The sequence below is a fragment of the Condylostylus longicornis genome, unplaced genomic scaffold (genome assembly GCF_029603195.1).
Source record: "Condylostylus longicornis isolate FDR11 unplaced genomic scaffold, ASM2960319v2 ptg000163l, whole genome shotgun sequence".
Classification (NCBI taxonomy): domain Eukaryota; kingdom Metazoa; phylum Arthropoda; class Insecta; order Diptera; family Dolichopodidae; genus Condylostylus; species Condylostylus longicornis.
The window spans coordinates 614960-639673 of NW_026578131.1; the positions used below are offsets into that span (position 1 = coordinate 614960).

General features: G+C 26.7%; 5 protein-coding genes across 8 annotated transcripts; 4 read left to right on the forward strand and 1 right to left on the reverse strand.

Moving 5' to 3' along the window:
* Positions 1–745: 745 nt before the first annotated feature.
* On the forward strand, positions 746–2965 carry LOC129616156 (facilitated trehalose transporter Tret1-like). The gene is made up of 6 exons (XM_055531642.1): positions 746–841; positions 947–986; positions 1054–1282; positions 1709–2542; positions 2628–2768; positions 2839–2965. Exons 1-6 carry the CDS (start codon positions 746–748, stop codon positions 2963–2965), a joined length of 1467 nt encoding a protein of 488 aa, XP_055387617.1.
* Positions 2966–4033: 1068 nt separating this feature from the next.
* Positions 4034–13757, forward strand: LOC129616202 (patched domain-containing protein 3-like). 3 transcript variants are annotated; one of them, XM_055531706.1, is made up of 15 exons: positions 4034–4224; positions 7528–7650; positions 9336–9466; positions 9600–9801; positions 9864–10332; positions 10404–10634; positions 10704–10994; positions 11047–11295; positions 11370–11523; positions 11702–11860; positions 11961–12103; positions 12362–12529; positions 12785–12910; positions 12985–13254; positions 13323–13755. In XM_055531706.1, exons 2-15 carry the CDS (start codon positions 7589–7591, stop codon positions 13545–13547), a joined length of 2880 nt encoding a protein of 959 aa, XP_055387681.1. In that variant the 5' UTR covers positions 4034–4224; positions 7528–7588; the 3' UTR covers positions 13548–13755. The 3 variants fall into 3 exon arrangements, with proteins under 3 accessions (XP_055387681.1, XP_055387683.1, XP_055387682.1); XM_055531707.1 differs by lacking the exon at positions 4034–4224 and adding an exon at positions 6473–6491; XM_055531708.1 differs by lacking the exon at positions 12785–12910 and having other exon boundaries at positions 13323–13757.
* Positions 13758–15819: 2062 nt separating this feature from the next.
* LOC129616183 (transcription factor Ouib-like) lies at positions 15820–17540 on the forward strand. Of its 2 annotated transcripts, XM_055531674.1 has the most exons (6): positions 15823–16056; positions 16120–16856; positions 16922–16983; positions 17033–17105; positions 17205–17315; positions 17377–17540. In XM_055531674.1, the coding sequence occupies exons 1-6, from the start codon at positions 15922–15924 to the stop codon at positions 17498–17500; spliced, it is 1242 nt and encodes a 413-aa protein (XP_055387649.1). In that variant the 5' UTR covers positions 15823–15921; the 3' UTR covers positions 17501–17540. The 2 variants fall into 2 exon arrangements, with proteins under 2 accessions (XP_055387650.1, XP_055387649.1); XM_055531675.1 differs by lacking the exon at positions 17033–17105 and having other exon boundaries at positions 15820–16056.
* On the reverse strand, positions 17481–24488 carry LOC129616157 (uncharacterized). Its single transcript, XM_055531644.1, has 13 exons — positions 24281–24488; positions 23340–24196; positions 23217–23278; positions 23096–23168; positions 22927–23037; positions 22758–22869; positions 21651–21880; positions 19449–19830; positions 19171–19396; positions 18645–19113; positions 18527–18588; positions 18288–18471; positions 17481–18016 (listed from the first exon to the last, which is right to left on the reverse strand). Exons 1-13 carry the CDS (start codon positions 24410–24412, stop codon positions 17914–17916), a joined length of 3003 nt encoding a protein of 1000 aa, XP_055387619.1. The 5' UTR covers positions 24413–24488; the 3' UTR covers positions 17481–17913.
* Positions 19892–22204, forward strand: LOC129616184 (stomatin-like protein 2, mitochondrial). Its single transcript, XM_055531676.1, has 3 exons — positions 19892–21120; positions 21179–21540; positions 21606–22204. The coding sequence occupies exons 1-3, from the start codon at positions 20760–20762 to the stop codon at positions 22071–22073; spliced, it is 1191 nt and encodes a 396-aa protein (XP_055387651.1). The 5' UTR covers positions 19892–20759; the 3' UTR covers positions 22074–22204.
* Positions 24489–24714: the final 226 nt, after the last annotated feature.

Sequence of the window (24714 nt, forward strand, 5' to 3'; positions counted from 1 at the left end):
ATATATATGTATATGTATGTTCTATATCAAATAAACCTTGAGTACTTCATGTTGTACATAATATTATTTTACAATAAACAAATATCAAAATTACATTTAAATAAAACGTACAAGAAAATTGTTCCTAATTGATTTCAAAACCGTCACCCAGGTTCATAATTTGTTTTTCACAACATGGTCGTGTATCATCAAATAGAAATATGAATCACAATAACCAATATTAATTAAATAATTTCGGTCTAACATAATATGTAGCTATATATTAAAAAAAAGTATTTCCTTTCAAATGTCCTTATCATTCTTCACATTATAGTAAGAATAACACTCGTTCCATATACATTGTGACGTAGATTATGTATTTTATAATGTATTGAAATGTGCTTCATATAATTTTGTATAATTACTATATTATATATTTCTAATAGATATTGATCATAATGATGATGCAAAAGATGAAGAATATGTGTAACCAAAATTTATGCCAATATCCTGATATAAAACACTTTTCGGGTTCCAACTTATAATATTGTTCTTTCAAGTACATATAAATATATTTTATAAATAAAATACATATAATAATTGACAATATTTGTATGTACTTAATTAATTTTAAAACGTAGCAAACTCATAAATTGTACATATATTCATATATGTATACGTAATTCAAAAAATTCTGATTTTTATTGATGAAACTTTTATATGAAATTGTTGGGAAATTAATGTTTAGAAGAAAATTGTTTATGCCATGTTTGCAAAAGTAAACAAGAATAATGAAGAAGAAGCGAGATTTGAAAAAACTCTACCACTACAAGTTTCAAATTTTCGTCGTATTCTACCTCAGGTATTAGTGAATTTTTTCAAAAATATATTATTCCTCAATATGGGTATGGTATTCATTTTTCCAACAATTATTATTGCATCTCTGTATAACAAAAAATTTAAAAAGGAATCAATGTATTTTGAAAGTGCTGATGCAACTTGCTTTGGTATTTATTTAAATCTTAAAACTATATGTTTAATATCTATTTAATAAATATCTGCATTCATAAACAGGAAGTATTTACTTAATTATATTGCCAATTGGAACAATTATATCTGGATATATAACTGAAGCTACTGGCAGAAGAACAAGTTTAATTATATGTTGTATACCTTTGATAATTGGATGGCTTATATGCTACCTATCAACAAATATACTAATGCTTTTTATTGGTGATATATTTCTTGGTTTTGGAACTGGATTAATGGAGCCGCCTATTATCGCTTATGTGGCTGAATCAAGGTAAAAAAAAACACCCTGATATTGTAAATGACTCGACAACGTCTCGACCAAAATGTCGCATAATCAAAATTCGTTTTTACAATGTCCACGAGATGTATTTGAGGCGTATGTTGTGTATCGAAAATTTTTTGATTATCATGTATCTGGCAATGTATCAGAAAGCCTTTTTGTTTGCAATGTATTCAAATTACAATGTAAAAAAGAAAATTTTGCGATTTTCTATTAGACAAAAGATTTTTTAGGGCATTTACGATGTCACCGGTAATATATTTAAATCTTCGAGAGGTTGATTTAAAAAAATATCACAATGCAGTTAAACAACGATTATTAATCTTTTGATAGTACAACACATTTAAACTGAATTCTAGACTTAATTTTATATCTGATTTCACCCAAAATATTAACAAATTTTTTTTTTAAATGAAGTCAAGAATCAGTACGGGGTATATTAATATCTTTAAATTCAATCACAGTAACTCTTGGTATATATTTGACACTTTTTTTGCAAGCTATGGTTAGTTGGAGAATACTAACATTAATTGGAATGGCATTTGCAATTGTTGGCATTTTTGTAGTTTTCCTAATACCCGAAAGTCCGTTATGGCTCATATCGAAAAATCGTTATGAATTGGCAATGAAAAATTTGCAATGCTTAAGAGGTTGTGTTGCACGAGAAGCTGTTAAAGATGAGTTTGAAAAAATGAAGATGTATGTTGAAAATGCAAATAAATGTCAGCAATGTTCAAAAGAAAACATCGAATGTTTACATCCTAAACCAACTATTATGGAAAAAATCAAATCATTAAATCACAAGAAATATCGAAGACTATTTCTTATTTTGATTGAATTAAGCATTGTTAGCTATTTGGGGGGATATTTAACATTGAGACCATTTTTATTTCAAGTTTTATCTTCTTATGCCATTCCAATAGAAATTAAAAAAGCTGTTGCGTATATTGGTACCGCCCAAGTTTTGGCAAATATTTTAAATACATTTTCATTGAAGATCCTAGGAAAGCGTCATATTTATTTTATTGGAATTGTTGGAAACATTCTTTGCTGTATTTACTTAGCTACTTTTGGTGCTATTTGCTTTCCTGAAAATTATTATTCTAATGCAGAGAACCAAAATCAAAAACTGAATTATGAATCTTGTTCGAGATATTTTACATTTTTCATATTTTACATGTTGATTTTTTTTACCAGTTACGGTGTTGCTGTAATGCCTTGGATTTTAGTAGGAGAAATCACACCAATTAAGTATTTAATTTTAAATATAATATATATATATATGTATATATTTAAATTATAATCTTAATTGACAACTTTTTTTTCTTGTTTTAAGTTATAAAGGTTTTGTTGTAGGAACATTTTGCGCAATATTTTATTATATGAACTTTATTGGACATAAATCCTATTTATATATAGAATGGGCACTAACATTAAATGGAATAATGTGGTTTTTCTTAACTATCAACATAATAGGGTACGTAACTATAACCAACACTCCCTACACGTGATTAATAAGTTTTTTTCTACATACATATTCCCTTTAGATTAGTTTTTGCCTATTTTTTTTTATTCGAAACTGAAGGTCATTCTTTGAACGAAATTGAAGATCATTTGATGTATACTAGTTACACAAATACTAAAATTCAAAAAGCAAGAGCAATTGAAAATTGAGAAAATTTAATTTGTATAACAAAAGAAAATAGTTTCGAAATTTATATTTAAATTAACAGAGCAATAAAAAGATTTTTTATCCAAATCAAGGAAATCAATAGTTTACCTATCATAATTGAATTCAAAAGCCTGACTATACCGTTACCAGCCGCAACTGTATTACAATTTAAAAAATTCCTTAATTAAATTTTGCTCTGCTGATGTTTTTTTAAATTATACACTTTTTGTTATTTCCGTAGTTTTTACGGTTTCTTATCTATCTTACAAAATAACATTACAAAGCACCGTAAATTTTAAATTATACAACTTGACATTACTTTTACTACAAAAGGAAATATTGGAAATGTTAAAGGCATAAACAATAAACTAATAAGTAGAGGCCAACAGATTTAGAGACTCTAAATTTTATTATTACATTCACAGTTTTACAACACATTCACAATTTCGATTAACTTATCTATTCCGAAACTGTAAATTTACCATTTAATGCTTTCACTTTCCTATTATTATTCAAATGTTGATTATGGAATAATTAAAAGGAAAATTATGGAATATAGGTAATTTATAAATTAATTTTTGCTATTGTATTCAAATTTCCATCAAGAGAGTTTCAATTACAAACTTCCTTAAATCTACACCTTTATATATCTTTTTCATGCTGCACATAGAACTTAAACGATAATCTTATTACTTTCATATTTTATTATTGTGAATTGATTTTGTATTTGAATTGATAAAATATAAATTTTGATTTTTTTGTCATCGAATCCACATTATTATATTAATAACTACATAATATATTATTTACCTACTTATATATTTCAAAATATCAATTTATTATGCAATCCCAACAAAAAATTATTGATAAAACAAAAATAAGCTTAGTACATATTTTAATTGTTTTAATCTTTTGAGAGTATCGAAAAAAAGATTTTTTGTATTATTCGGAATTCGGAAATTTTATTATCAGCTGACCTGACACGCTTTTTTGTTTTTCATTTCTTCTTGTATTTTATTATTTCCATTGCCAAAATGCCAACAATTTGTCTGTCAGTCTTAATTTTTGTTTTCACGGAAATATAGTAAATAAAATAAAATAGAAAATTAAGCACGCGCGATGCTCTCAATGAAAGCAATAGAATGATTTAATTTAATTCTAAAGTAATTTTATTTGTTTTATATATGTATACTTAACCCTTAAAAGTTTTTTTTATAAAAGTAGACGAAATAATATAGAAATTACAATTGTTAAATTAGATGTAAGTGGTTATTAATATGTTATATTTTATTATAATTTCAAATTATAAACTTAATAGTGTTTAATGTAATTTTATAGGTTTAAAAAAAATTGTATTATAAAATTTATCTGGTTTTTAAATAGTTACATAGTTTGAAAATAAAAGTAGTTTAAAATAAAAGTGAATTTATTATTTATTGTGCGGTAAAATGGTTAGGTTCACTGGTATTTTAAATATCTGCAATATCAATTCTATTACTGACAGTATAATATACGTATACGTATGTTCATATGTATAGTAAATAGCTACCTCAGTGATAGAAAATGAATTACTTAATCAATATAAATAATTAATTCCATTAAAAAATTAATGTTAGTTTATGATAAGAGTAACTCAAATTCAAGTATTATTTAAAATTTAGACTTATCAATTGTGTATCTCAACATGAATAAGAATATAATCGTAATCAAAATATATACGCGTAAAAAATGCCTTTTTTATTACCTAAGTATAAAATAATTAAATTTGTGTATAACTACACATAATATAAAAAAAAAAAAAATATATAAAATTCTAGTGTGAAAATTAAGACGGCTACGTTCTTACATACAATAGAGATGAGATTATTTTCTTCTAAGTACATAGCTATAACTAAACAAAGTACTGTAAAAAAGCTATACACGCATGTACATATATTAATAATGCCGTATCAATGAATTCCATTTAAGACATTGAAATTTCGTTATTTTAAATATATGTGTACAAAAATTTAAAATAACTTAATTAAATATAAAAAGTACAAAAATACCCAGGATAATAATGAAAATTTATAGCAAATATGGAAATTTACACATATGCATACGCGGTACTCTTATATTTAGAAGATATACTTACTATTTTAATAAACTAAATATAGGTAGATACGTAACCTACCTACTTTGAATTGCATAAAAAAATTTCTTCATACAACTTCAACATACTTATTATATACGATAAAGTTAACAAAGAATCTCGAATACGTATATATATGCGAATCTTATGTAAAAAAGAAAATTAAATTAAAAAAATCAAAATGAACTAAAACAGAGTCAACTTAGTGACCTTTCACTTTTTAAAACATCTGAACTGTAGTCCATCTCTTCATTTTGGATTCAAGCTAAAAGAACAATGTTATTAAAATTAAATTTGATTGCTTACTTAATTGTAAGATATCCTGCTTACGTATACATACACTATGTAGGTATACATAAGTAAGATTAAATTTATATAAATCTTATATACTTATATCAAGGTAATTATAAAAAAGAAGATAAATTCGAAGACTGGTTTATCAAAAATATGCATTACATATCTATATAAAATACATTTCACATTCATTTAATTAAAATTAATACTTATAATGTGATCTGTATATTCTTAAACAAGATTAACTTGCTCATGTATTTATAAAGCAAATATTGAATCATATAAGTATGTTTACCACATTTTCAGATTTAAATTTTTAAATATTCTTTGAAGTCATAAAAACGACATATACTTAATTAATAAATATAATTTCTAAAACAAATATGTATAATCACTAGGCAACCGTGTATTAAGAGGACGAAATATAAATTTTAAATGATTATAAATTAGTAAAAAATGTTGGACTGCAATAGCGAAAGCTTTTGGAATTTACTATAAATAACATTTACATATTAAAAATATTAAATTGTTTTTTAAATCCCTTAATAATATAAGATTCATACAAGAGAATTTCGTTTTATTAACTATTTCTATAATCCATAGATTCTATCATGTAAAATGATAGCGTTTGTCATTTCTTAACTGATAATTACTTGTTTGCGACTATATGACAATGCTTAAAATGCGACTATATGACAATGCGACAAAATGCTTAATGCTTGGATTAAGCTAAAGTTGTCTAATAACATTGACAAATTCAAATACGGAAATTAATATATTTTTACTCGTTTAACAATTTTATTGCCAAAAGGACACATTGTAATATTGTCCAGTTTAAAACAAATCTATGTAAGTTTATAAGTATTTCAATTTATATATATAAAAGTCATATTTTACAGTGATAAAAAAAAATACAAATACAAAATATTTTGACTTTGTAATCTGATCTTCATGGTTTAAAAATTTTCTACATAATTTACAATCATCAAATAGTGAAGCTAATTTTCTATCAATTTTTTCATGCTAGTGTTATGTACTTACAGCGGCGAGCGAAAGTGTTTAGTATTAATTAATCTAATATTCAATTTAATTTCAACTGATATGTATGTGTATACTTTCAACATTAGGTTTTGAATAACTAAATCATCAGTGTTTTGGCCATTTTCTCAGAAATGGTTTCCATAGTTAATTTATATTTTTTTATATTGAGACTCACTATGTTAATGTAAAATATTTTATCATTACTTAGTCTTGATTTTGTAAATGATTATACTTATTGAAATAAAATTCATATAATATAATGGAAATTAACTTTTTTAGTTTTAAGCAAACAAAAAAAGAAAAATTTTAACTATTGCTCACTAAAATAAAATATACTAAAAATTCCCATTTTTAGCCTGAAAAATTCTAAAAAGAGTTACTTATAAAAGCCATAAAAAATTTAATATACTTAAATAAATAATTTTTACTCGTTACTGTATATAATAAAATAATATTAGTTTAAATTGATGGTGAAGCGCTAAGATATGCTAAGTAGCAAATTTAAAATTTTACAGCAGAGCGTTTTGAAAATTTGCGAAAAGAAACTAGCTTTATACAGTACCGCTATATAATTTAATTTTTACTCTTTTTTCTAAATATATTAAGTACTTAAATTAGTTTCTGACTTCAAATAAGTTTTTTTTTATAAAATTGTGAGTTTTTGCACAAAAGGACCCTTAGTATAAAATGTCTATTAGTACTCGTATTAAAATTGCTAGTACCAACTGATGTATACTTAGCATACTCGAATTTCATCAATATATCAGTATTTGTAATATAAACATTCTAAGTAAGCCTTTTTTTTGCTATTTCGACTAATTCAACCACATCTCCCGCAAACTAATACTCGTATACGTACGCACTGAAATTTATACAGCACAAAGAGGATCGGTCAAAATCAGTGCTAATGTAAAAAAAAAAACATTTTGAAAAAGTTTTACTAAGCATATCTTGGTACTTCACCATAGAAATATTGGAATTCATAATTGAAACTAAATATTTTTCTTATTAGAGATTTTATTTTAGCTTTTTATATACTTAACAATTAATAAAGTAGTTTAATTTTTTTTAATAAATTCTGAAAACTCTTTATGTTAGTATTATATAAGTACGTGTGTATAAAATGAAGAAGCAAATAATTAGCTGAAAATCCTTGAATATGGGAAATATGAGAAAAATTTCATCAAAACTATCAAATACAATTGCTGATACATTTTATAGGTAAGTTTAACATATTTAATACTTTTTTTGTAATAAAATAGTTAAGTATATTACGTAATTTACCAAAAGTTAATGATAAAAATAAAATGGTAACAAACCAACAAAAATTCATAAAAGTCACGTAACTTAAAAGAATACGAGTATGTGTGATTAATTACAATGAGTCCGAATTTTTATTTTCGATCTTATTTCAATTCCAAAGTTCAAGCACTTTTGCTTTATTTTCATTTGTTATTCTGCCATTTAACCTTCAAATTTTTATATTTCATATACGTTTTTTTAAATGTTAGTAATTAAATGTTAGTAAGTAATAGGTTTTGAAGTAAAATATTACATACTTTTATATACATATATGCAAATATATATTTCTGTATGTTATAAGTACAAAATAATAATACACTAGCATAGAATTACTAAAATGTAGAATCACTAAATGAATCATAGATACGAGTAAGCACTAATTACTTATAAGTGGGTGGTATACGAAAAACATCTTAAATAGAAGAAAAAATTTTAACATGTAGGAGGTTTTTTATCTATAAAAAATATGCGCTTCTTTCGATAAAAAAAAATATTTTCCACTTCACTTGGTCAAAATATAATGAGTTAGAGTTAAATTCCATTTTTCAGAATTATTGTAAAATAAAAATTTTATTCGAGAATTAAATTATGCAAGTTAATAAATTTTATTTTTTTACTTTTATTTTTATTTTTTATTTAATTTGCTATAAATTTTACAAAATATACTTAGTACATTTTTGGATTAAATATTCTTATAACATAATCAGTGTTATATTAAAGCATTTTTATTCGATCTTTTTTAAACCTCATATCCCTAGGTGAAATTAGTACCTAAACTCAAATTTTAGGTATATTATTTCATAATGTATATATATATATGTAAATCGCCGGAACTTAGAACACGCACAATACTCACTAAAAATATACGTCATCATATTTTAAATATATAATTAAGTATATTGTGATGCATTTTTTAGAAGTAGAATTTTCATTAAAATTTCAACATAAAGTTTTTGAAAAAATGTTTTTCGCGAATACTCGTATATATACAATTACGTCTTATTCAATTTATCGTCTTGGAAAATAATTAAATTAAAATTAGAACCGTTTAAGTTGAAAAAAAAAACAAAACTTCTATATAAAAATTTTCAAATAACTTTCAATTTATTTCAAGAACCATGCAGAACGGTAAATAAAAACATAAGTACTTCAAGTATTTTAAGGACCAATTATTTTGATTTACAAAAAATTGATCTCGAAAACTTGCGCAAATTTTTATAAGTATTTATAGGCTTTTACAAAACAAATAGCACTCTTATTTTGAATATATTTAAAGCACTCTTACGTTATGTGCTACAAAAGTTAGTCTTTTGACAATTACGTAATACATTGAGCTGTTATTCTCAACGTTTGTAATAAATTTATACATATGTATATAAGTATATAGACTCCAACTTTTATTATTCTATTACTTGTGGTTAAAATTTTAGTTTCACGCCTATGTAATCCAATCGATATGCGTTCATGCACATATTTTTTATGTTTTTTTTTTATTATTCTCCTTCTATATTTCTACTTCCTTCAATCATAATAATAAATGTTCTTAAATTTTTTTTTAATTATTAAATTATTATTAACTAATTTTATTTGAATCTCTCATATAGAATCGGTTATGCAGTTTCTTGTAATCCATGGAAAAGTATCATATTTACAGCTTGTATTTTTGGTATTACCTGTTTCGGATTTTTCAGATTTGAAATTCAAAGAGATCCCTTAGAACTATGGGTTCCTAAAGGTAAGTGCAACAGTAACAAAAATAACTTTTAAAATATTTTCTCAGCTATTTAAATTTTTCTTCAATTTCAATAATTATAGCAATTTTAATAAAATCATTTTATTTTATGTTATAAGTATCTAAAATATTTTAGATTCTCAATTTATAAAAACCACTAAATGGGTTCTGAAAAACCTTAATACTGCCTCACGTATACAGACTGCACTTTTAACAGCACCAAATGTATTGGAACCATCAGTATTAAAAAAATTATTAGTTATACACCATGAAATCGAACAAGTTCATGGAAAACTTAAAAATGGAACAAATATTAAGTGGTCTGATGTTTGCTTAAAGTATGCAATAAAATGTTTGCGTTGATAATATAGACTTCAATTTTTTTTTTCATTATTTTTAGAATTCCTTTTATATCACAAATCAACGCGAAAAGAAGAAAACGAGAAATAGATACCGAAAGTAACGAAAATTCATTTTTAGATATTTTTGGGCTTGGTTCAATAATTAAAAATATACAAAGAGATTTTGAGCCTAGTGTTGATTTACCATCAATAATTTATTGCAGATTACTTGACAATTTACCAAGGGGCTGTTTTGAAAGAAACTTTGTTGAATTATTTAATTATTCAGAAAATTTAGATGAAAAAATAACATTAAATGATGTTACCAAACTCTTAAAAAAAAATGAAACACAAAGTCCAGTAACGGGTCATATGACAGATTTTAGTGAACTACTAGGTGGAATAGAACGAAATGAAAAGGGTGAAATTATTGGCGCTAAAGCTATCATTATTCAATGGTTTATAAACTTAAATTTGGAAGATGTTGAAAAACAAAAAATGGGGAACATGGCTGGAACTGAAAGTTGGGTTAGTGTTTTTTATTGAAAACTTTTTTGCTTTGTTTTTGTAAAACTTTATTAGGTTTATTCTAATTGCAGATAACAGAAGAAGCAGCTGTTTGGGAAGAAGCATTCTTACAAAAAATGAAACAATTAAAACTAGTCCTAGACGACGTTGATGTTAAAGTGTATTATAATGCTGAGAAAAGTTTTGGTGATATAAGTCATGAAGCGTTATTTCAAGATACTAACAAAATAGCAATCGGAATCGTCCTGATGACAATATATGTACAAATAGTATTGTCTAAATTTAATTGGACTGAAATAAGGGTAAGTTTCTTACATTAAAAATTTTTATCACTAAATATATTTATAAAACATTTTAATTTACAATTCCAGTTCGGGTTAAGTGGGCTGGGGCTATTTTCAGTTGGTTTAGCTTTTTTCTCAGCTTGTGGAATATGTTCCTTTTTCAACATCAATTACGGCCCTGTCCACACTTCATTACCATTTTTATTGATGGGACTAGGTGTTGATGACATGTTTGTTTTAATGGCTTGTTGGAGAAAAATTCAATATAAAGATCAAGCAATAGAAGAAAAGGTTGGATTAATGGTAAAACATGCTGGGGCTTCTATAACCGTTACATCTCTTACTGATATTATCGCTTTTGTTGTCGGATCAACAACAGTATGAAATACAATATTATTTAACATATTTATTAATTAATTTTCTTCTGAAGGTAATACCATCCTTACAATCGTTTTGCTTATATGCAGCTGTCGGAGTTTTCATGACATATTTGTACGTAATTACATTTTATGTAGCAATTTTTACATTAGATGAGTATCGGATAAGAGCAAAGCGGAATTCATTTGTACCTTTTTTTGTTCATAAGAGCGAAAATTTGAAATACTTCTGTGATTTGAATTTAATGAATAAATGTTTAAATATTATTTATGGGAAAATCATTTTAACGAAATTTGGAAAGGTAAACAAAAATTATATTGATGACATAGTTATAACTTAAATTTAAAAAAAAAAAAACTAATAAATTTATTACAGATTATGGTTTTCTTGACTGCAATAGCGTTAACAGCAATCAGTGGTCAAAGTTTACTTAAAATAGAACAAAAGTTTGATCCAGCGTGGTTTATACCAGAATCTACATATTTGAATGACTACATTAAATACTCAAGGCAATACTTTCCTGAATCAGGTAAGAAAGTTTTGCTGGAAAACAAATAATTTGATTGACAAACAAATTATTTGAATTGAGTATAAAAATGGTTAGCATTTTTAGAATTTCAAGTTTCAATCTTGTTGTTTATCAACTTCTTGCTCAATATGATCTTTTTATAAAATATGAGATTCTATTTAATTTTTGATATTTCTAGGATACGCGGGTTCAGTATTTATGGGAAACCTAAACTATTCCGCAATTTTGCCAAAAATTTACAATTTAACTATTGAAATAGAAAAAAATAATATGTTTCACAAAACAAAATCTTGGATTAAACCATTTCAAGAATTCGTAGAAAAAAATTATAACATGGGTACGTTCGAAAATTATACATAATGTATATATATGTATGTATGTATTTTGTAATTCTTTTTGACTAATTGTATTTAATTTTTTTTCTCTTATTCTTTAAGATATTTCCAAAGATATTTTAACAGATTATGACTTTAAATTTTACTTATCGAAATTTCTGTTCAGTGCGAAAGGTGGGAAGTTTCAAGCAAATTTTAATTTTGATACAATTTTAAAGTGTGGCGAACCGACACCGAACGTAAAGGTATAAAACAATAAAGTGCACTTATTTAATTTTTGAAAGGAACTCTAAATTATTAGTGATTATTAGTTTTAAAAAGATCTGGTTACTCCCCCAAATCCCTTTCACAGTTCACAGCCATTCAGTACCATAAGAAATAATTATTTGTGGTTACGTCTCACAACGTAACTTCTTCTAACGACATCTAGTTTATACCTTTCTATTTTAATCTGTTTTTGTTTGAGATAAAAATTAAAAAATACAAAAAAAACTGTTTTACAGATCTCGTGGATTGATTTTCATTTTAAAAAATTTTACCATAGGGATGATTATCTGCCAGCTATGAAAACTATTGATCAAATGGTGAAAGAAAAACATTTTGAGGAAAGTGGTGGTGACGGATTTGCAGAATCATGGTCAAGAGCTTATGGAAATTGGATAACAGATGAAGTATGTAAACATAATATTTTGTCAAATGTACAATGGAACTATTCATATGTTATATAATGTAATTCTTAACCTCTCATCGCTCCTGAAAATACGAATCGTAACAAATAATTGAAGCCTCATGTCCCCCCCCCCCCCCCCCCCTCCTCCTCTCCGCTCCTTTCTGAATCGTTACGTAATATATAAACAGTTCCATAAAATTGTGATGCATAATAAATTAAAATTAATTTAAAATTTTTTATCTTACTGTAAGTGTAGATTATTGACAGGGAGGTTTTCAGAAATGTAATATTGGCATTAATTTGTGTTATGTTCTGTACTGTCGTTATAATTGTGGATATTCAAATTTGCTTTTGGATATTTATTTGTGTGCTCCTAACCTTGGTAACATGAAAATTTGAAAATTATATAATTTCATAATATAAACATAAATATGATTTATTAATTTGATATTATAGGTTAATGTTGGAGGTTTCATGCAGATCTGGGGTTTAACAATTGATCTAGTGTCTTGTATCGGACTACAGTTGGCTGTTGGACTTTGTGTTGATTATGCAGCTCATGTCGGGCACACTTTTTTAGTAAAATCTGACGAAAATAGAAATAAAAGAACTCTGAACACAATTTTACATATAGGAGGTGCTGTTATATATGGGGGTGGCTCAACACTTCTTGCACTTTTATTACTTTCTCAATCTGAAGCTTATACATTTAAATCGTTTTTTAAAGTAACATTTACCCATAAATTACAATTCGAACATTATTTGAAAGAATATGCTTTTCGTTATCATTTCAGATATTCTTTTTAATTATTATTTTTGGTCTATTTCATGGTGTGGTTTTCTTACCAATTGTACTTAGTTTAATAGGTCCTGCGCCGTATCAAAATACAGATCAAGGAAAAAACGCAAAGAAGCAAGAAAATATTGATGAAGTGGAAGTCATTAGATCAAAAGATATTTTAAGTTTAAAAGAAACGCCTGAAGAATCAACGGAAAACACAAAATTTAATGTTAATTAATCACACATTCATCCTTTTTCTTTCAAAGTTTAGTTTTGAATATTTTTAGAATTAAAATGTGATTTTTCAAATAACTTGGCTTGTTTCATAAAAATTTTAGATATTATGTACAATGTATTAAACATTATTTTAATGTATATTTATGAATATAAAAAAAATAATTGTATAAACTAAATCAGAAAGGTAAAATATTGTAGTAAAGATTACATAAATTATATAAAGTAAATAAGATACATTAAGGTTAATTATATTACAGATTAACCCCTTAAAACAAACCCCTTTTTCAATTTATGTGTGTATGTAAATTTTTTATTTACTGAAAATTATCAGGCATAGGCCTTTCAGAGCTACGACGATTTCGTTCGTAGCTCCGAAATTCGAAAAATTACGAATTTCATATTCTCAATTTCGTAATACTAAAATTCTGAATATCCGTAATAGGGTAATCATAAATTATTCGTCGTAAAAATAACTCTCAAAAGTTTACCAAAAAAATAATCACACACAGCAAGCAATTTAAAGAAAGTAGTTGTTTTAAATTTTCAAGTTTTCAACTTTTTTGTTTAAATTTATGTTTGTTAAGCTATAACAGCTACCGTGAAAGGAAATGAATTCATTTTCATATTTACAAAAAATTTTTTCCACTTTTCAAAAATACTCAAAAACTAAAGATAAATCGCAAATCTCCGTTTTTAAAAAATATCCTTTTCATGATATATTTGACACTTGAAACAAAATACTGAATTTTGAAAATCCGAAAAATGTGTTGCAATTGCTGATTCATAGTAAGTCTATCTGGGATAAAACTTGAAAAAAGTTTAAAAAAACAACAATAACGAAAAAAAAGAAAATTTTCACTTAAAATAACTAACTAAACGAAAAACTTGAAAAAACTTTATAAATATGTGATAAACGTCAAATTTCTAAATATTTCTCAAACATAAGCAAATATATTTTAGTTATACCAAAAACCGAAAATTTTGATTTTAGATTATAAAAGTGTGGAATTTAAAAAATAACCATTTGTGAACCCATTTTGATTACTTTATTTTATTTTTAATTGAAAAGTTTTGAAAAAGTTATTGTTGCTGGAAAATTTTTTTCAAAAATAAAACCTTCTGACATAACCAAGAAAAACATATGTTTCTACAGCTGTAAGATTTTAAAGGTTTTTAAAACACTAAATTTTACTTAACAAAACTTGAAAAAGCTTTGAATATTGAGAAAATGAGACTATGTCTATCATACGCTAATACTCAGAGAGAAACTTGAAAAGTTTTTATAAATTTCTATATTGAACAAAAATTAAATTGAGTTGAGTGTTGGATATTCGCCCCAATTCTATTGGAATTGAGTTAAGGTTGAGATATTATTGAAAAATATTAATGTTCTCGCGCTTCAATCAAACATAGTCAAACCTTAGTCACACTAAACTGAATTTCTTAAAATTCTAACAGCTCGTGTCCAGGCCTTATTTTTAGTTTTCCAATTGCTGCTTGATTATAGAATCGTTCCGCGCACATCTAACTAACTAAACTATTGCGTCAATTAAAATCGAATGCGTTAAATAAAAATTGCAACAAGTTTGTAAAAATGTATACTGTTTGATTGTTTAATTGCATGCGACCTTCAGTTACACATGTTGCGCTTGACTATAAACCTACGGAATACAAATAGGCAATCAAATAGCTGCAAACTAATTTGCACGTTCCTGTGCTGCCTAATTTTACCCCCAGTATCTCCAATAGAAAACCTATTTATTTTACTATTTTTTTACAAAAAACTACGATAATCTGCGATACTTAATAAAGTATAACTAATGAAAACATAAGTAGCACATACATACATATATTAATATCAAATGTACACTTTTCTAAATTGGAGAAAACAAAAAATCAGCTCAATATTTCACAAAAAATTGTCTTATTTTTTTTTTTTTGCCCTGTAGTGTAGAATTTGAGCGAAATATGAAAAAAATTAAGACTCTAAAAGGTTATTTTAAATAAATTTTTTTATGTTTTTGTAATACAAAAGTATACGAGTGTTAGATCCAGTAAAATAGATTTGAAGAAAGTTGATCGTGACGTTAAAAAGCGCCCTCTATAGCTTCCCAAAAAATACGTGTAAATTCGTTAGCCGTGAAATGTCATTCTCTCTCAGGGTTCAGGCCTTTATGTCCGTCAGCCGTCGAACATACACTTGCACTTGTATGTATCATAAATAACATACATGTATGATACTAACGTCATCTTAAATCCAATTGATACCATATTATTTCCTTCACTCTACGACCATTACGAGAAACATAATGTTTTGCTTTTTTTCGAAGGAGTACAATAAAATGTTTTAAAGTGACCTAAAGCAAAGAGTTTTAATGGAGGACGTTAAGAAATTGTGTAGAATTTGTTTAAAGAATATATGTGAAAGTTTTGAATGTAAATCTGTATTTGACAAAGATGAAAATAACGTTAAAATTGCAAAAAAAATATACGACATCAGTGGAATTTTTGTAAGTAAATACTAGTTCGAATATACAAAATGATTAAAAATCATAAAATGTCTATAATTTTAGATTGAAAAAACAAGTTATTTACCAGAGCAAATATGTATAAAATGCGACAAAGTATTAAATTTGGCATATTTATTTCGGTTGAATTGTCTAGAGAGTGATATAAAACTTAAAGAATCTAAATTTACAACTGACATTGTTCAAGTACACTTAATTAAAACCGAAACAAATTTAGATCAGCTTTTAGATGAAGTAGATAACTTAGAGAACTCTGAAGATAACAAAGATTTATTTGAATATCAAGAATTTTTATCAACTAATGATGACAGTACTGATCAACCAGATAATGGAGAACATAAACAGGAAGCAGAAGATGTACTTTCTGATATGTCTCAACCACTAAGAAAAAAGAAAAGGCATATTGAATGGAAAGAAGGAAAAAATCCATCACCAAGAAGATTATGCAAATTTAATAAAGCTTGGTTTAAAGAATACAATTGGATTCGCGAAGGAGAAGATCAATATTATGCGACTTGCACAGTATGTAAATGCCAATTTTCCATTAGTCATGGAGGACGATCAGATATTGCAAGACATGTTAATACAGAAAAACATAAACAAAATATAGATCCGTTGTTAGTTAAACAAAAAGTTTTCCGAGGCAATGGAATAAAAGTTCCCCAAAATGTCAACGAAATCACTTATACAATTTGCGAAATCTGCGGAAATAAGTATCCGTCAAAAACTCATTTGAGAAGACATCTAAAATATCATTCCGACGTATTAGAATATGAATGCGAGTGAGTTAAAAATTTTTTACATTAAACTTCTGAAAAACTTATTTTTTATTATTTAATTTTACAAGAATTTGCAAAAAAAAGTTTAGATTATCAATGCAACTAAGAAAACACATGCGTGTACATACAGGTAATCACTTTATTATAAGATTCAAAATATAAATTATGAGTTTTTGTAGGAGAAAAACCATATGAATGCAAATTTTGTGGAAAACGTTTTACAGATTTTAGCTCGAAATTAAAACATGAACGGTATTGCTTAGCTATGTTTTTAAACATTTTCAATCACATAAAATTACTGTTATGACATTGTTGTTCTTTTAATTTTATTAATGTCATTCTATTTTAAAGCTCTCACACTAATGAAAGACCTTATTCCTGTGATACTTGTGGTAAGACATTCACATCATCAGGAGTTTGCAAAAAACACAAGCGGACACATACTGGCGAAAAACCACATCAGTAATTGAAAAAAGCATTTTATATTTTAGAAAACACATTATTCATATATTTACGTTTTTAGCTGTGAAATTTGTGACAAAGGTTTTGCTGAGAAAACCCAGTTGATGACACATTTCAAATCATTTCTCCATCAGAGTCGAGAATCTATTGCAATGAAAAATTCAATTAAAATAGAAACTGAATAATGTCTTTATTCATAATACATAATACATTTTTTTTTCAATATTCTGCATAATTTTCCTTATTTTTAGCTTTTTCTCATTTCTTCTTTTATTTACGTAAAAGATCATATCAACAGAAGTTCGATAACTGTAATAGAAATAGATTCTTTATGCCCATAACTTGTTGATATACGCTAATTGAAAACTAAAAATTTCATATTTTAGATATTACAAAACTTGTTATCCGGAAACATTGAATAACAACGAAAATAAAAGGAGGTTTTATTACCATTAATTTAAAATTATAACTAGTTTTATAGCTCTCTTTTTAGGCCTAGTTCCGGAATTGATAAAAAATTTAGATTCATTTAAGTATATTATTTCTTATTGTTTAAAAATGCAATTCCTCCAAAGTAGTTTGTTACACCCTTAACTTATTAAGTCTGCACTAGTTTTTCGGCTCTATTTCTATGTGTTATGGATTGCAAGTGAGCTTGTAAATGAGTTTTACGTGAAAATTTAACATTGCAAACCTCGCAACTAAAAGAAAGATTAAATTTATACACTTGAACACATACATATTACAATTTTTCTTTAAAAATTGAACAAGGAGATTTTCGATAATCCAGTTCTTTTATCTTAAAATTGTACTCGTTTCTAATATTTCTAAGTTTTAAGTTGGATCTTAATAAATAATAAAAATACAATAATTTTGGACAATCTGAATATAACAAATTTCCAAAATGTGGTATATAAAAATAATTTTAGTATGCATATTTGAATTATCGAAAATCCCGAATTATTAACATACCAAAATGGTTTTTCACCCGTATGAATCATGATATGCCTCTTAAGTGTATCACTTATCATAAAAGCTTTTCCACAAGTTTGGCAGACGTAAGGACGTTCGTTAGTATGAACACGTTCATGTTTAATTTTTGAGCTATAATCACTATACTTTTTACCGCAGTGTTTGCATGCGTATGGCTTTTCTCCTATTAGAAATATTTAAGAAATTTATCAATGTTAATTAAAATTAAAATTCGTTACCAGTATGCACCCTCATGTGACGTTTTAAGTGCATTAGCTCACGAAATTGTTTTTTACAAATCCTAAGAAAGATCATAGAAATAATTTAAGAACTAAAGCAAATATCCCTGTCACTTACTCGCATTCATGCTCCTTAATATCAGAGTGGTATTTCAAATGTCTCCTCAAATGTCGTTTTGATGGAAATTTATTGCCACAAACTTCACATATAATGAAACATAATTCTTCAACAGTTTGAGCGCATTTAACTCTTGTTCCACTAACCATCTTTAAACCTTTTTTTGAGGGATTTAAATTGTAATAGTGTTTGTCTCTGGTCATATGTCTTATAATAACATTTTCTCCACCATACGCAATAGAAAATTCACAACTGCAAACTGTGCAAAAAACATATCCTTTATCTTTTCCTTGCTTGATAAAATCATATTTCTCCAGCCAAGCCGATCTGAAGCGACAATATCTTTTTGACGAAGTATTTGGTTTTGAAAGTTTCGTATTTTCTATTTTTTGGTCAAATTCACCTCTTATGTTATCGTTGCTATGGATACCATCATTCGAAGGCACGTCGAGATCATTATGCTCAACCCCTGAAATATGTACTTCTTGATTTTATCCATCTTAGATTGATTGTTAAAAAATTTTACCAATTGCACATTCCATTTTATCTTTCTCAAAAAAATCTTCATTCAAAAACTCTATTTCGGAACTTATTTCCAGTTTAATATCGCTATTAGACATATTTTCATCGGTTTTTTGTGCTCTCAATCGAAGATCGGATTGCTGGCAAATTATTCGAAAATCATAAGCAATAGATAATGTATTGTTGCAATCATCGCATATTTGGTTAGGATATGAATCTGTTTGGTCGATCTAGAATTAGGACAACTTTAAAGATTTTATTTACTGAAAGAATAATACATACGAAAATTCCGCTTATATCATAAATTTTTTTAGCTATTTTGACATTATTAACATCACACTCAAATACTGAAATTAGATTTTCATTCAAACCAATTTGTAAACAGATTCTACAAGTTTCACAATGTTTTGGTTCAATGCTTTCTAATTTAGTTTCATCAACAAGGATTTCAGAATCTTTAGCTAAATTGTTTTGATGTTTTTCGGTTTGCATGTGCTGAAGAATATTTGCATTCCCACCAAAAGCTATTGAAAATCTAACATTACAAATTTTACAATTAGCATAGCTTTCATTATTTTCATCAGCCGTTATCCAAGAATAACTTTTTTCCCATTTGGTGTTATATTTTGTCTTCCTTTTAGCCAATCGACTTTTTTTTTCCATTATTAATTTTTAAAAAACTTTACACACTTACTTCTACAAAAACAAAATAAAACAAGCAGATGGTTATAATCATAAAGTTTTCGAAATATTATTATGTGGTTCCATTCACATCAAACATATGTGCTTGTAACTTATTATTACATATCTGTTATGTATGAGTTTGTTTACGAAAACAAAGTTTGACATTATTATTTAAGTCGCGAAATTGACAAAATCATAAAGTGCTCTCAATAGTTAGTTTTGTATTCAACATAAATCAGTCAAAAACCTTAAGCTTTTTACATACACAAGTTGATCCAAATGTTAGAATTCATATAAATTATAAAATACACATGCTTATATTGGACTGCCCAGAATCAAGCAAAATTACCGCTGCAAATTTCACCGCCGGTGATCCTATATTTACCATATCCTATATTTCTATTTTACCTTTGGTGTTTTTTTGACAACATCAAAGTACTGAATGACGAATTTTGTCGTTACGCTCTTGTTTTGGGTTAACAATGAAAATCGTCGGCCGTTGCCTTTCATGGCTTTGGTTATGTTTTTAGTTGAAATGTTAGTAAAATTTCAGGTGTATAGTAAAATTTTTGTGTGTATAACTTTCTTGCAAGAGCCTTGGGTATGTATTCGGTGTTATGCAATTTTAACAACCAAAAAAAATGCGTGAGCGATGACATATCAAACCGTAATAAAGTCAATTGAAAGATACGAAGTTAAAGAAAATGTTAAATGGAACAAACCCTGACATATTTATAACACTTTCCATCTTCGTTGTCAATGTCAATAAATTGTTATTTCATAAATATTGCCTGTGGTTGCCTCTGGTGCACACCGCTGTTCTTCTACTAGCATTGATCAAAAAATAATTAAAGCAATTAGTACAAATTCCAATTAAATATTTAAACAGTTTAAACATTCATATTTAAAATGCTTAAAATAACACCATTAAGATCCATTTTAAGAAGTTTGCCGAATAGAAGACTATCTAGAGCCAAATATTTAGAAAACAACTTTGTTCCACCGGAAATTGGGGTTCCTGCTGTTAATAATATTATAACAAGAACAAAAGTATCTACACCAATTAATACAATAATTATGTTCGTTCCCCAGCAAGAAGCTTGGATCATAGAACGTATGGGAAAGTTTTCTAGAATATTAGATCCTGGATTAAATTTTCTTGTACCTATAATAGACAAAATAAAATATGTACAAAGCTTAAAAGAAATAGCAATTGACGTACCGAAACAAAGTGCAATTACATCAGACAATGTTACTTTATCCATTGACGGTAAATATATATATATTCATAAATACATAAGTCATATTTTACGTTCGTTGTGTTTTAGGCGTATTATACTTAAGGATTCTCGACCCATATAAAGCATCGTATGGCGTTGAAGATCCAGAATTTGCAATCACCCAGTTAGCGCAAACGACAATGAGGTCGGAGCTGGGAAAAATGTCTTTAGATAAAGTGTTCAGGGAACGTGAATCACTCAATGTTAGTATTGTAGACTCAATTAACAAAGCTAGTGAAGCTTGGGGTATAACCTGTTTGCGCTACGAAATCAGAGATATTCGCTTACCAAGTCGCGTTCATGAAGCAATGCAAATGCAAGTTGAAGCTGAAAGAAAAAAACGAGCTGCGATTTTGGAATCAGAGGGAATTAGAGAAGCAGATATAAACGTTGCTGAAGGTAAACGCAAGGTAAAGTGCATTTTGAATATTTTAATATCTTGCCAAAATTTTAAAAAATATTTAAATATTCTTAGGCCACAATTTTAGCATCAGAAGCCGAAAGGCAAGAACATATTAACAAAGCTAGTGGAGAGGCTGCTGCCATTTTAGCAATTGCTGATGCAAAAGCTAGGAGTTTAGAAACTATTGCAAAAGCTCTAAATGATATAAACGGAAAAAACGCTGCCTCATTGTTCATAGCTGAGCAGTATATATCTGCCTTTAGCAACTTATCTAAAACAAACAATACAATGATATTACCGGCAAATGCCAGCGATGTTACTTCCTTAGTTGGCCAGGCAATGACCATCTATAAAATGTTGTCAAAAGTAAATGGAGATAACTATGTTATAAATAATGAAAAACCAGCACAAACAAATTTTAATGTAGTTGCGGATACAGCGATATCATCCAGCAATTTCATGCAAAAGAAAGATGAAGATATTGAAGAAATCGATACAGAAAAAATAATATCCCATAAAAAAGATGCCAAAAGAAAATAAATTACGTAGCAAAATAATTTTAGTGTTTGCTTTAAAAAATAAACTAGAACTTTATTTTCCTGAAAATTGGATATGTACATCTCTGTACATACTGATATTTTAGTGTAATTAATTTTAACCATACCTTTATAAAGGTAAGTCTCAATTGTTAAATGCCTTTTGGAAACTATAAATAGCATTCATACATATAACTTTGTGATTAAATGATTATTTAATTTCGTGATCACAAAATTTACTTCCATTTTTATTTGTAAATTTCGCTTGAAAACAGTTCTCTTTAATAAAACTAAAAACAGGGGAACGAGTGGAAATTGACTCTAAATGAAGGTCCAGCGAAGGAGTATGTTATATTTATTTATAACAAACCATATTTGTTTTTAAAGCCTTATTTTTTGAGTTGTGGCGTACCTATTTCCATTCTTAACAGATAAAAATTAGGTACATATGCGTATGTACTTTATAGATATGTTAGTACATATATGCCTGATGTAGATAATATCCTCTTATTTTTTTTTGATTAATTATAAAAATAAAACTTCTATTTGATTAAAGGTGACCAAGTCATTCTTATATTTTCCCTAAATACGATAAAATGTTTAAATTTCATGTACAGAACTATTTTAATATAAACTAACAGCTAATGTAATAAAAACGATTTTATTATTATGAGTTTGGTGAATTTGCAGATTTTAAAGCTTTCTTTTCTAATTTTTTTATTTGGCTCTTATGTAACATAGTCTGTAGATGAGAGGTTAAATGTTTTTTTAAAGTAAAACTTTTATTACACACCATACATCTGCCAAACAAAAAAAAGAAACTAAAAATAAAAAGCTAATTAAAAAAATTTTCTTACTCAAATAGTTTTTCACCAGTATGCGTTTTCATATGGTTTTTCAAAACAAAAGGATACTGAAATGCTTTGTTACAAGTAGTGCAAACATAAGGTCGCTCTCCAGTATGCGCTCTAAGTTATAATTTCGAAATTGTATCAAGTATTAAAGTTTATTGTTAACTACTATTACCTCTCATGCCTGATCTTTGTACTGTAATCTCGAATGGCTCTATTGCAATATTTACACGAATATGGCTTCTCTCCTAAAATATAAATATAAAATTAATTGTAAAAAGAAAATTTTTCTATACCCGTGTGAATTCTCATATGCCGTCTTAGCTGCATTTCTTGTCTAAACTTTTTTTTACATAATCTATTATAAATAATTATTTTTTTTATTTTTTTCATAAGCACAAAAAAATTTATAAAATTACTCGCATTCGTAGTCCATTGTATTTGAGTGATATTTTAAGTGACGTCTGAGCAAATGTAATGTTGCATATTTATTTCCGCATATATCACAAATATGAAAACTTTCCTGTTTTTCTAAACGTTTCCATGTTTTCGCTTCTTCTTTTTCTTTAACATCCATTTCTCTTAAACCCATATGAAATGTATGCTTATCCGTTTTAAGATGAATTGCCACAGTTGATTCTCCCCCAAGAAGCGACAAATAACAATCGCATACTGTACATATTGCAGTATTTGTATCTTCGGTTTGTTGCAAAAATTTATAATTCTTCATCCACTTGTGCTGAAAATTACTTATATGTTGCTTATCTTCATCCTTTTTAATTCTGCCAATACTTTTTGTATATTTTTTTTTTGTTTCAGAGTTAAATTTGCAGGACTCATCTATTAAATATTCTAAAGATTCATCGATTAGTTCATCATATTCATATGAAACAACTTCGTTCATGATGGTGTCAAAATCTTCATTTTTGCAATAAGTTTCCGATTCACATTGCTCACTAGTTTCATACTCATTTTCAGAAACAACTTTATAATCTTCATAATTGATGTTTTGTGTTTCCGCTTCTTCATCATCTTCTTCTTTTTTAACATTTGATTGATCAATTGCTGTATCCAGTTCCATTTTAAGGAATGTTTGATGTATATAATCACTTTCAACATCTTTCAAAATACTTTCTGTGTACAAGTTATCACTACATTTCATTGATTTCAGCTTAAAATCAGATTGTTGGCATTGCTTTCTAAAGTTATAGGAAATATTAAGAGTTTTTATACAAATTCCACAAATTTTCTCGGGAATCTGAAAACTTTTTTCTATCTGCAAATTTTAACAGGTATATAAATATTAATATTTTCAATACTTAATAGAAATTTACAAATTTCAACAATGTAATTGACTTACAAACACCCCGCTAACATCATATATCTTTTTTGCTATTTTAATATTTGATTCATCATTTTCAAAAACCGAAATTAATTCCTCTCCTTTTTTAAATTTCTTGAGACAAATTCGACAAATATTTGCTACTTTCATTCTGTTCCAAAAATAAATATATATATTTTATTGTTGGAAACAAAAACTAAGTTGAACAAGTTTTGAAAAACGCAATGTTAATCAATACTGATTACTGAGTAAAGGTAGCAACACTAATGCCATTTTCGAAAATTTATCTTGATTGGGCAGATTTTTTTACTCTTTTTAGTCGTTAAGATTTTACAGCAAAAAATTAAGATTTTTCATAAACAAAAGCGCAAAATTTTAAAAATATATACTCGTACATAATATGTATCGTAAAGGTTCTAAATTACAAAAAAATATTTTTTATAAAAAACAAA

Coding starts and splice junctions, on each gene's coding strand:
- LOC129616156 (XM_055531642.1), top strand. CDS start 746: ATGTTTGCAAAAGTAAACAAGAATAATGAAGAAGAAGCGAGATTTGAA. Junction 842..946: donor TTCGTCGTATTCTACCTCAG/GTATTAGTGAAT, acceptor AAATTTAAAAAG/GAATCAATGTATTTTGAAAG. Junction 987..1,053: donor TGCTGATGCAACTTGCTTTG/GTATTTATTTAA, acceptor ATTCATAAACAG/GAAGTATTTACTTAATTATA.
- LOC129616202 (XM_055531706.1), top strand. CDS start 7,589: ATGGGAAATATGAGAAAAATTTCATCAAAACTATCAAATACAATTGCT. Junction 10,995..11,046: donor TTGTTGTCGGATCAACAACA/GTATGAAATACA, acceptor TTTCTTCTGAAG/GTAATACCATCCTTACAATC. Junction 12,911..12,984: donor TTTGTGTGCTCCTAACCTTG/GTAACATGAAAA, acceptor TTGATATTATAG/GTTAATGTTGGAGGTTTCAT.
- LOC129616183 (XM_055531674.1), top strand. CDS start 15,922: ATGGAGGACGTTAAGAAATTGTGTAGAATTTGTTTAAAGAATATATGT. Junction 16,857..16,921: donor GTATTAGAATATGAATGCGA/GTGAGTTAAAAA, acceptor TAATTTTACAAG/AATTTGCAAAAAAAAGTTTA. Junction 17,316..17,376: donor ACTGGCGAAAAACCACATCA/GTAATTGAAAAA, acceptor TTACGTTTTTAG/CTGTGAAATTTGTGACAAAG.
- LOC129616184 (XM_055531676.1), top strand. CDS start 20,760: ATGCTTAAAATAACACCATTAAGATCCATTTTAAGAAGTTTGCCGAAT. Junction 21,121..21,178: donor TGTTACTTTATCCATTGACG/GTAAATATATAT, acceptor GTTGTGTTTTAG/GCGTATTATACTTAAGGATT. Junction 21,541..21,605: donor TTGCTGAAGGTAAACGCAAG/GTAAAGTGCATT, acceptor AAATATTCTTAG/GCCACAATTTTAGCATCAGA.
- LOC129616157 (XM_055531644.1), bottom strand. CDS start 24,412: ATGAAAGTAGCAAATATTTGTCGAATTTGTCTCAAGAAATTTAAAAAA. Junction 24,197..24,280: donor ATGATGTTAGCGGGGTGTTT/GTAAGTCAATTA, acceptor TAAAATTTGCAG/ATAGAAAAAAGTTTTCAGAT. Junction 18,589..18,644: donor ATTAAGGAGCATGAATGCGA/GTAAGTGACAGG, acceptor GATCTTTCTTAG/GATTTGTAAAAAACAATTTC.